This window comes from Podarcis vaucheri, assembly GCF_965113315.1.
Source record: "Podarcis vaucheri genome assembly, chromosome: 5".
Taxonomy (NCBI): Eukaryota; Metazoa; Chordata; class Lepidosauria; order Squamata; family Lacertidae; genus Podarcis; species Podarcis vaucheri.
The window spans coordinates 53703950-53715150 of NC_138763.1; the positions used below are offsets into that span (position 1 = coordinate 53703950).

Here is an 11201-nt window from a genome sequence, read left to right on the forward strand (position 1 = left end):
GTACAGGATTACAACTTCAGAGAAGAGATGGTGGCTTTAAAGATGCAATTCTGTGGCTACTTCCCTGGGAATAAGCCCCACGGAACACATTGAGAGTTCCTTCTGACTAAGCATGCAAAGGCTCAGCCTGCAAAAGTGTTACAATGCTTCCTAATGGTACTTGCTGTAACCGCCGCCTTAGATTTAGATGCCCCTGGGGTGAAATATGCTTTCCATACCAATACAACATGAATCAGCCTTTTTGGGACTGCCTTCATAGTGATTCGGGAGGTTCCTTGCATAAAGAATGGGCATCTCTACTCTTGTAACTGGATTGCCCCAGTTCAGAACCTGACTGCTTCAATCTGCAGGACCTGCACTTTTACAAGTGCCATATAATGTCCTGAAAAGATAAGAGGTACTGTGGGTGGATCAGGTTCCTAGTCCAGGGAGTCTTTCCCCTTCAGTAATTGAGAAGTGGGCGACCTCAACCACCTGTCAAAGTGGTCTGCTGGGCTTGGGAGGGGTCTGGATCCAATCCACCAGTCGGATCCAGTTCCTCACCCCTGCACTAGAAGCACCCATTGCAGGCATGGAGTGCACTGATGCCATCAACCTGTGCTGCCACAGCTGCCTCTGCCTCCCTTGCAACACTCTCACAGCAAGAACATGGGCATTTCTCCCTTTAGATGCTCCTAAGCAGTGGTGGCCCCATATTTCCTTTCTGCCCACTGCACCAGTTATTTTCAATTGTTATTACCAATTATGGATAATTATCTAGCATGCTCTTGAAAGTAAGCCCCACCAAATTATGTAGTACTTAATTCCTGGAGATTTGAATAGGATTGATTAGATGTACACAGACCAAATAAGGAATAAGGCTTTGTTAATAAAGCACTGTAGTTCTAAAGGTAAAGGTAAAGGTACCCCTGCCCAAACGGGCCAGTCTTGACAGACTGTGGGGTTTGTGCGCCCATCTCACATCTATTGGCCGGGGGCCAGCGCTGTCCGGGGACACTTCCGGGTCACGTGGCCAGCGTGACATCGCTGCTCTGGCGAGCCAGAGCCGCACACGGAACGCCGTTTACCTTCCCGCTGGTAAGCGGTACCTATTTATCTACTTGCCCCCGGGGGTGCTTTCGAACTGCTAGGTGGGCAGGCGCTGGGACCGAGCAGCGGGAGCGCACCCCGCCGCGGGGATTCGAACCGCCGACCTTTCGATCGGCAAGCCCTAGGCGTTGAGGCTTTAGCCCACAGCGCCACCCGCGTCCTACTAGGTCTTAAATGGAAAGGTTTTGGTTCCTTTAAAACCTTTCTTTGTAAAAGCATTTAATTAAATGTAATAAACAATGATTCACTTCCTACAGTGTCAATTTCATATTTGGAACATACAGATACAGTGGTACCTCGGGTTACATACGCTTCAGGTTACATACGCTTCAGGTTACAGACTCCACTAACCCAGAAATAGTACCTCAGATTAAGAACTTTGCTTCAGGATGAGAACAGAAATTGTGTGGCGGCGGCAGCAGGAGGCCCCATTAGCTAAAGTGTTGCTTCAGGTTAAGAACAGTTTCAGGTTAAGAACGGACCTCCAGAATGAATTAAGTGCATAACCAGAGGTACCACTGTATGCATTATGAGACTGGATGCGCAAATGCAAGGTCGGTGCTTGAGTACTGGAATACTTCTGTTGCAGCCTTAGGATAGAGGAACTCTATGCTACTTTCTAGCTCAGGGACGTTTTATTAACATAGCCAGGGCAAATGCTAGAACAGCATCTCTTCCAGCTGTGCCTCACTTGCTTCCAGTGGTGGACATTGTGCTCGCCCATCACCGTCATCTGGTCCGTCACAACTGCTGTTTACCATGAGAGGGGCGGGCAGGCGGGCGAGTTGAGCACAGTGCAAATTCACTGGCAGGAGCTCCAGACTGAATCCACAGGTGTGTTTGGACACCAACCTCTCCCCCCTCTCCCTGGAAGTAAGCAGCAGCAATGCCACCAGGTGTCAGGTGACAGCAGCGTCCTATCAACCCACCCACTACTGTTTCATAATACCAATTCATCATGCCACTTCCACCCCTTAATCTGTTGCTGAACTCCAGCTCCCATTACCCCTCCCCATTGGCCATACTTGCTGGGGCTGATGGGAGTTGTAGTTCAGCAACGTCAGGAGGGCCAAAGGTTGCTCTTAGTCCTGCTGGCCTGCTGTGAGTTCTGATAGGATCTCACCAGTGCCTTCTATCCTAGTTCCCAGTGGAAAGGGTTCCCCAAGAGTGGCCCACAAGCATTAACTCAAGCTTCTATTTAGACTCTGGGGAAATAATGGGGAGCTTTACAGTGGTGCCTCGCAAGACGAAATTAATTCGTTCCGCGAGTTTTGTCATCTTGCGATTTTTTTCGTCTTGCGAAGCACGGTGTCGGAAAAGTTTTGGAAAAGCTTCAAAAATCACCAAAGTCTTCAAAAACCTCAAAAAAGGCTACCACACCGCGTGCTATGAGTTGCTCCTCGAAGTCAAGTCGCAACTGTATTAACGGTGTTAAGAAAAAGGAAACAAACTTGCAAGATGTTTCCGTCTTGCAAAGCAAGCCCATAGGGAAAATCGTCTTGCGAAGCAGCTCAAAAAACAAAAAACCCTTTCGTTTTGCGAGTTTTCCGTCTTGCGAGGTACCACTGTATCTGTGGATGAGATCCTGCCCCTCAGTCTTTGACACCACAGTTAATATCAATGGAACTGACAGCATATTGGAACAGAGGTGCTACTTCTCACAGGAAGTTCTGCCACTTTGATCCAGCAGGAGAGCATCTTCTCCCATCACCCAGCAGGGCTCCTGTGCTTGGAAGCAGGAAAGGGGAAACTGTGGCCCTCCAAATGTTGTTAGGCTCCAACTCCCATCAGCCCCTGCCAGTAGACACAACGATCAGGGAAGATGGGCACCTTAATCTAACAACAGCTGCTGGGCAACAAGTTCCCCAACTCTGCCTTTACAAAAAACAATTCAAAGTTTTTGCAAGCTACTAACTGCTTTTTTCGCTTGTACAAGGCAAACTCCTTTTCTGTGCTGCGACTTCAGAGATCCACTGCAGCTGATGTCCTTATCATAGAATCATAGAATCAGAGTTGGAAGAGACCACAAGGGCCATCGAGTCCAACCCCCTGCCAAGCAGGAAAATCTCACTCCCACAGAAGACCACCCAATAAGCATCGCACAACACTTTCCACTGTTTCTGGAAGAGGGCAGACCAAACAGGTTTTCCCTAGGTTTCTTTTGTTTGTTTGTCTTTTTTTACAGTCTGGACCTCTATATTTGTAAGCGCTATGTTTCAGCTAAAAGATCTGCTAAACAGACACCATTCAAACCAAATGCATTGCACTTCTTTGGGTTGGTGGTATCTAAAGCTTCAGGGGATCAACTCTGCTGTCTGTCTGAGGCTTATGCTCAAAAGACCGCAGTGCTGTAGGACCTGGAAGCATAAAAATAATTAATAGCAGATGCCTCTTTTACTGCTTGAGTTTGATTTAGGAAATTTTGTCTTCGTAGCAAAGTTTTTACTACAATCAAATTTCATCACCATTAGTTCTGCCATGAACCAGTTTCACAATGCAACATCATTATTTACATTTTTTTAAAAAAAAAAACACTGTTGTTCACTACGTATATCAGTGAATAAACCAGATGTCAGCATTGCATGTATGACAAATGGGTACTCTACTGAATCACATTCTTGAATACCATAGAAGCCTTCCTACTTGGCTTTCTTTTAGCATCAGTTTATACCAGATTCAGCAATCATGTGGGGGGAAATATGTGACATCCATCATATGACAGCTGAGTAAACCAGCTTTTCAACTTTTCTCATTTCTCCTGTGCCATTTCTCTCTAATGCTTTGAACATGTTCAGCCAAAAAAGAGCAATTTCCAAATTGATATTTGGGAAACAGATTTAAAAGAGCAACACTCTTTTAAATTTGCGGGAAGTAAAGAGATATTAGCTTGCAGCACTCTTCACTATCAGCAAATAAAAACCAACTATCTTAAAGATTGCCCCCCCCCCACTTTTCACAATTCCACTTTCCGTAAATGATGTCCTTTCCTCCCTGCTTCAGATGCCCTGCATTTAAATAACTTGATTATGCACCACTTCCTTGCAGGCTGCATACAGATGAAGCGGCTCTCAGATATTTAAGTCTCTCCTTACACTGTCACCACAATGTAAACGAGTACAAATTTAAGGACTCAAAGACAAAGGATTTCCCATTTTCTATGAAACTCACAACCACGAAGCAAATTACATGGGTTAAAGCGTCACTATTACCTGCTTGTGTTTTATTAGTCCAGCCAGCCCATCAGATACATCAGACATCAAGAAGCACTGGTTTCTTCTGAGAAACCCTCAAGCAGCCCACAATTCTTCACCAGCCACACCTACACAGTGGCGTAGCGTGGGTTGTCAGCACCCGGGGCAAGGCAAGTAATTTGCGCCCCCTAACCCGTGGATTTGCGCCCCCTAACCCTAACCCCCAGATGTTGTTCCCGGTGCGGCCGCCCCCCCTGCACCCCCCACGCTACGCCACTGCACCTACACCACAGAATCTTGAGAAAACAGGGCCAGGCCTAGGGTTGTCCAATTGCCCATTATGCCCACCCCCATTTTAGTCCCTTCTCCTTGATCTATTAAATAATATACACGCATATACTACTTAATTATTTGCACTTCTCAGTGGTGTACAGCCCATGGGAAATGGGACAATTAAAACAATAAACCTTTATTGTAAAATGCCTGCTGGAACAAGAAAGTCTTAGTCATGCACCTGAAATCTGACAACGAAGAGGTCTGTCTAATCTCAATTTGAAGGGAGCTCCACAAACTGGGGACCACTACACTGAATGCCCTGCTTCCAAGCAGTTACAAGCTGCGCATCTGAGTCATGGGGGACCATTAACAGAGCCTCCCTCAGTGATGGGGCTGGGACATGAGGGGCCAGGTAGACAGACAGAGCAAGTGAAAGGGGGCGCAATATGGATAACCCCTTAGAAAGGAATGCACACCACCAACCATATGCAAGTTGCAAAGTGGGGGCAGTGACATTTCCACCCGGAAATTATACTAGCTGAATTGCCTATTTGGTCCAGTGTTGAAAAAAATGGAACTGAAATAATACTAAGTGGGGGTGTATGCTCTACTTGGTTTAGGTTTACGTCAGGGAAACCTGTGGCCCTCCAGATGCAGGCTGGGGCTGAAGGGAGCTGCAATCATAGAATTGTACAGTTGGAAGGGACCCCAGTGGTCATCTAGTTCAACCCCCTGCAATGCAGGAATCGTTTGCCCAACATGAACCTGAGATTAAGAGTCTCACGCTCTACCCACTGAGCTATCTACATCAGGTGGGTCACAGCTTCCACCCACCCACACGGTGGAAATAATAATAATAAGTTATTATTATTATTATTATGCCCTCTCCGATTGCATGGAGCCCGGACAGCCCCGTGGTTTTCCACGGATCTGAGGGCAATGAAACAATCGTTGAGACGGCTAGAGCGCCGGTGGCGGATAACTCATTCCGAATCTGACCGGACACAGGTTAGAGCTCAACGTCGAGCCTACCAAGTGGCGATAGCGACGGCGAAGAATTTCTTCACCGCCTCTATTGCATCTGCAGAAAACAGCAGCAGGAGACTTTTTCAGGTGGTTCACAATTTAGTGGAACCACCTGCAACATCGGGGCCCAGTACGGGCCACATGTTCTCCTGCAATGATTTTGCAAAGTTTTTTGCAGATAAAATCGCTCAGATTCGGGAAGAAGTAGACTCCACCGTGGGAGCAGGGCCGGGGCGGGAGAGTGCAAGAGTTCTGTCTGGTCAAGTTGAGTGGAATCAATTCCAATCTGTTACCTCCGAGGATGTGGACAGGCTGCTTGGACGAGTGAAACCAACCACCTGTCTCCTGGATCCTTGCCCATCCTGGCTAATAAAAGCAAGCCGGGAAGGGCTGGGCGATGGGCTTCGTGGGGTGGTGAATGCTTCCCTCCGTGAGGGAGCCTTCCCAGACCCGCTGAAAGAGGCGGTTATTAAACCGCTTCTTAAAAAACCATCTTTAGATGCGGCCACGATGGCCAACTATCGCCCAGTCTCAAATCTTCCATTCCTGGGCAAGGTGATTGAGCGAGCGGTTGCCGAACAACTCCAGGCACGCCTGGAAGAAGCGGACCATTTGGATCCCTTCCAGTCGGGATTCAGGCCTCATCATGGGACTGAAACTGCCTTGGTCGCACTGGTTGATGATCTCCGGCGGGCTAGGGACAAAGGTGAGAGCTGTTTCCTAGTTCTGCTGGATCTCTCAGCGGCGTTCGATACCATCAACCATAGCATCCTTCTGGACCGTCTTGAGGGGCTGGGAGCTGGGGGCACTGTTATACAGTGGTTCCGCTCCTTCCTCCTGGGCCGTGTTCAGAAAGTGGTGGTGGGGGATGAGTGTTCAGACCCCTGGGCTCTCACTTGTGGGGTGCCTCAGGGTTCTGTCCTCTCCCCCATGCTTTTCAACATCTACATGCGGCCGCTGGGAGAGATCATCAGGAGGTTTGGGCTGGGTGTTCATCAGTATGCGGATGATACCCAGCTCTACCTCTCTTTTAAATCAGAACCAGTGAAGGCGGTGAAGGTCCTGTGTGAGTGTCTGGAGGCGGTTGGAGGATGGATGGCAGCTAACAGATTGAGGTTGAATCCTGACAAGACAGAAGTACTGTTTTTGGGGGACAGGAGGCGGGCAGGTGTGGAGGATTCCCTGGTCCTGAATGGGGTAACTGTGCCCCTGAAGGACCAGGTGCGCAGCCTGGGAGTCATTTTGGACTCACAGCTGTCCATGGAGGCACAGGTCAAATCTGTGTCCAGGGCAGCTGTTTACCAGCTCCATCTGGTACGTAGGCTGAGACCCTATCTGCCTGCGGCCTGTCTCGCCAGAGTGGTGCATGCTCTGGTTATCTCCCGCTTGGACTACTGCAATGCGCTCTACGTGGGGCTACCTTTGAAGGTGACTCGGAAACTACAACTAATCCAGAATGCGGCAGCTAGACTGGTGACTGGGAGCGGCCGCCGAGACCATATAACACCGGTCTTGAAAGACCTGCATTGGCTCCCAGTACGTTTCCGAGCACAATTCAAAGTGTTGGTGCTGACCTTTAAAGCCCTAAACGGCCTCGGTCCAGTATACCTGAAGGAGCGTCTCCACCCCCATCATTCTGCCCGGACGCTGAGGTCCAGCGCCGAGGGCCTTCTGGCGGTTCCCTCACTGCGAGAAGCAAAGCTACAGGGAACCAGGCAGAGGGCCTTCTCGGTAGTGGCGCCCGCCCTGTGGAACACCCTCCCATCAGATGTCAAAGCGATAAACAACTACCTGACATTCAGGAGACATCTTAAGGCAGCCCTGTTCAGGGAAGTTTTTAACGTGTGATATTTTATTGTATTTTTGGTTTTTATGGAAGCCGCCCAGAGTGGCTGGGGAGGCCCAGCCAGATGGGCGAGGTATAAATAATAAATTATTATTATTATTATTATTATTATTATTATTATTATTATTATTATTATTATTATTACCTCACCCATCTGGCTGGGTTTCCCCAGCCACTCTGGGCGGCTTCCAACAAAGATGAAAGATACACTAAAATGTCACACATTAAAAACTTCCCTGAACAGGGCTGCCTTCAGATGTCTTCTGAATGTCAGGTAGATGTTTATCGCTTTGACATCTGATGGGAGGGCGTTCCACAGGGCGGGCGCCACTACCGAGAAGGCCCTCTGCCTGATTCCCTGTAACTTGGCCTCTCGCAGTGAGGGAACCGCCAGAAGGCCCTCGGAGCTGGACCTCAGTGTCCGGGCAGAACGATGGGGGAGGAGACGCTCCTTCAGATATACTGGACCGAGGCCGTTTAGGGCTTTAAAGGTCAGCACCAACACTTTGAATTGTGCTCGGAAACGTACTGGGAGCCAATGTAGGTCTTTCAAGACCAGTGTTATATGGTCTCGGCGGCTGCTCCCAGTCACCAGTCTAGCTGCCGCATTCTGGATTAGTTGTAGTTTCCGGGTCACCTTCAAAGGTAGCCCCATGTAGAGCGCATTGCAGTAGTCCAAGCGGGAGATAACCAGAGCATGTACCACTCTGGTGAGACAGAGAAATGCAAGGCGGAGCACCCAATTGATCCATCCTATGGATGCCCTCTTGCGGACCAGCTCTTTGTAACCCCACAGAGGCTGCGCAAAGTGCAGAGTCACTGTGCTGAATGGCATGCCATCTTATAAGTAAGGAATAAGTGAGGAATAGGGGAAAAGCAGGGCCCAACAGTGAAGGAGAAAGAACCGGCCACTGCAGCTAAGCGAGGCTGTCAGCAATTTGGGTGGTGCGACTCTAGTGTCCGATTCCCAAAGAGGAAAGAAAGCCTGCAAAAGGAACCGCTGAAAGAATGAGGTTTCCCACCCATCCGCTTCCAACCCCTGTTCGCCATGATCTCAGTCGCTTCTGTCTGCTCCCTCACATATCCTTCCTGAATCCTGAGAATTAGAAGCCCCTCCCGCTTTTTTTTTTCCTGGAAAAGATCCGCAAGAGGCAGAGGAGCAAGGAGGGAGCTGGCCATCGCAGCTTCTGGGAAATTTTCGCTGCACTGCCAGCCTGGGCGATCTCTGGCCCAGTGCCCCGCCCAGCCGCAGAGCACATGCGGAGAGATGGGGCGCACCCCCTCCCTGCAGCCTGGCCGGAGAGAGAGAGAAACGCCGCGGAGGCGGGGGGAGTGCCCGCCTCGGATTCCTCCGCATTGTTTTTTCACCTGGATCCTATAGCCGGCCGCTTCGCCTCCCCATCTGGCGCAGTCGGTTCCCCCCAAAGCCCCACGTGACGGCAGGCCGGCTTTTGCAGAAACGGGGCGGAGGCACTTTGCAAGTACAGTAACTCCTGCTCTCTTCTGGGAGCGCAACTTGCAAGGAAGGGAAGTGGGGCTGGGTGGGGGAACTAAGCGTGGGAGTAGGGAGAAACAGTGGCGTAGCGTGGGGGGTGCAGGGGGGGCGGCCGCACCGGGAGCAACATCTGGGGGTTAGGGTTAGGGAGCGCAAATCCACGGGTTAGGGGGCGTAAATCCACGGGTTAGGGGGCGCAAATTACTTGCCTTGCCCCGGGTGCTGACAACCCACGCTACGCCACTGGGGAGAAAAAGCACCTCTCCAAAAAATCATTATTAGTCTCAGGGCATCCCCCCCCCCCCGCCGCCCAAGATCACCTCCTCAAGGATCTTGCCCCCTCCCACTTCCTACTGGCTAGACGGTCCCGGAGACTCAGGATGGTGGAGTCAAGTCATGGGCTGCTAACTGGACTTGCACACCGAGGCGTCTCCAGACGTACGCGCAGCAGCCGCGCAAATATATAAGGCTGCTTGCTACCATCCTCTGCTTTACGTGCGCCGCGCTGCAAATTCATAGGTAGGTGTTGATTACTGTGCAAGGTCTGTTCACGAATGAAGGGAACTCCTGCCTTAAGGATGCCTTTTGCGCACAAGCAAATCCTAAAGCAACGTTTACACGTCGACCCCTGTAGTATGGCTCCTTCCTGCCGCCATATGACTCGTACACAAAACGTTGCCACATCCCACGTGTGCATAAACTCATGCATGCATGCATGTGGGTGCATTGCGTTTTCTGCACATACCCTCCGGATATGCAGCTCAGGCTGCTGACACAGCGGCGTCCAAGCCATACTTGCCTCTGGGAGGGACTGCGCATCCATTACCCAGAGACTCGGCTTCATTTCTGAATCTAGACGGTCTCCTGCAAGAACCACCCAAGATTCAGCGCTATTGATTGTTTCCTTGATTGGGCGGAGAGAAACCGCGACGCCGGCATCCGGCTCCCACGATGTAGTCGGGGGTCGATCGCGGCCCTCAGCCCCCCTCCTGCCTCCCGTCCCGCTCCCTCGTACCCCACGAGCCCAGACCCGCAGCGCCTTCCTAGCTGCGCCCCCCCCCCCGCATCGCCTACGACGCGCATTTTGGAGAGGTGCGCTTTTCCCGAAGGCAAGCCCCCTCCACGCGAGGCGCGCTGCCCCCGCCTGCCCACCCTCCCCGCAAGCCCCCATTACCTGCCGTGACGCCTTCCGTCCCCGCCATGGCTGGAGGCGTTCACTGCGCCCTCGGCTCCGTCCTTCAGCCTCGCCAGGCGCGTTCAGCCGCCAGGGACCGAGCTCGTCGCTCGCTTCACTCGGCAGCCGGAGCCATTGGGAGCGCGGGCGAGGCGGCTGTGCTGCAGTCGCTCCCTTCCCGGTTCTGCAGGCGAGCGGCGACGCCAAGGCTTCTTTCTGCTCGCGTCTTCTCCTTCCTCCTCCTCCTCCTTCCCCACCCACGGCTGGCGGTGTAGACAGCCAAAGGGACGGGCTTAGCGTTTGACCCCTGTGTCTATGTCTCTTTCTCTGCGTGTGTGTCCACCAGCCTTTTCTTCCCTGCTGCAAGGCTCTGGCTGCTCGGATTTCTGCAGAGCCCCTCCCCTTGGAAGTGAGCGGCCTGTCCCCCCTCCCCTTTGCCACCCCACCTCACGCACGGGCGCGGGAGGGAATCGTGGCAGCAAGTGACAAAGGAGATCTCCAAGGAATAGGCTTGGACGAGCCCAAACCAGAATGCTGTCGTTGCCTTAAAAGAATAAAAAATAAGTAACACTTCTTAATTCCTAAGGCTGTCCCTTGGGCTTTTATTTATTTAAAACACAGCTACAATTAGGATCCCCGTACCTAATGCATCTGACCACTTAGGGCATCTTTCAGACACATTGGTATCTCCATGCGTCTGCCAGACGTGAACCGGTTCCAGTCTGCGGGCTTCCTCACATGATCATGGAAGGTGCATGAGAAAGTGTCTTGGAGCCACTGCGGAAAACTAACATAAGAGGGGATGCAGTGTCCATGGCGAGCTGTCCCATCGGCCCACTAGGGATGAGATATAGGCTTGTCATGTGGATGGAGAAGCAGCAAAAAATCTGCTTGCTGCCATTCATTAAATGGAAACTGGCTGGATGTGCACTCCTATGCAGTTATACGCACTGAAGGGGTGTGCAAGGTTGAGAGAATTAAGAACAAATAAAACATAAATGGATACAGAGTGGTGACCGTCTTGGTTTCGGGTGTAGTGTTGCTGGTTATGTCCTGAAGACTTTGCATTCCGCATAGTGGAACAGCGATGGACATGCTCTCATG

At 51.1% G+C, this 11201-nt stretch overlaps 1 protein-coding gene across 2 annotated transcripts in view; it reads right to left on the reverse strand.

Annotated features, from left to right (window-relative positions):
- The window catches only part of HSPA12A (heat shock protein family A (Hsp70) member 12A), a 49320-nt gene extending 38782 nt beyond the window's left edge, over positions 1-10538 (reverse strand). Inside the window, exon 1 of one of the 2 annotated variants that reach the window (XM_082222627.1) lies at positions 10098-10538. In XM_082222627.1, the coding sequence (XP_082078753.1) occupies positions 10098-10125 (28 nt within the window). In that variant the 5' untranslated portion in view covers positions 10126-10538. The remainder of the gene's footprint in view (positions 1-10097) is intronic. The other variant, XM_082222626.1, reaches the window with a different exon arrangement.
- Positions 10539-11201: the final 663 nt, after the last annotated feature.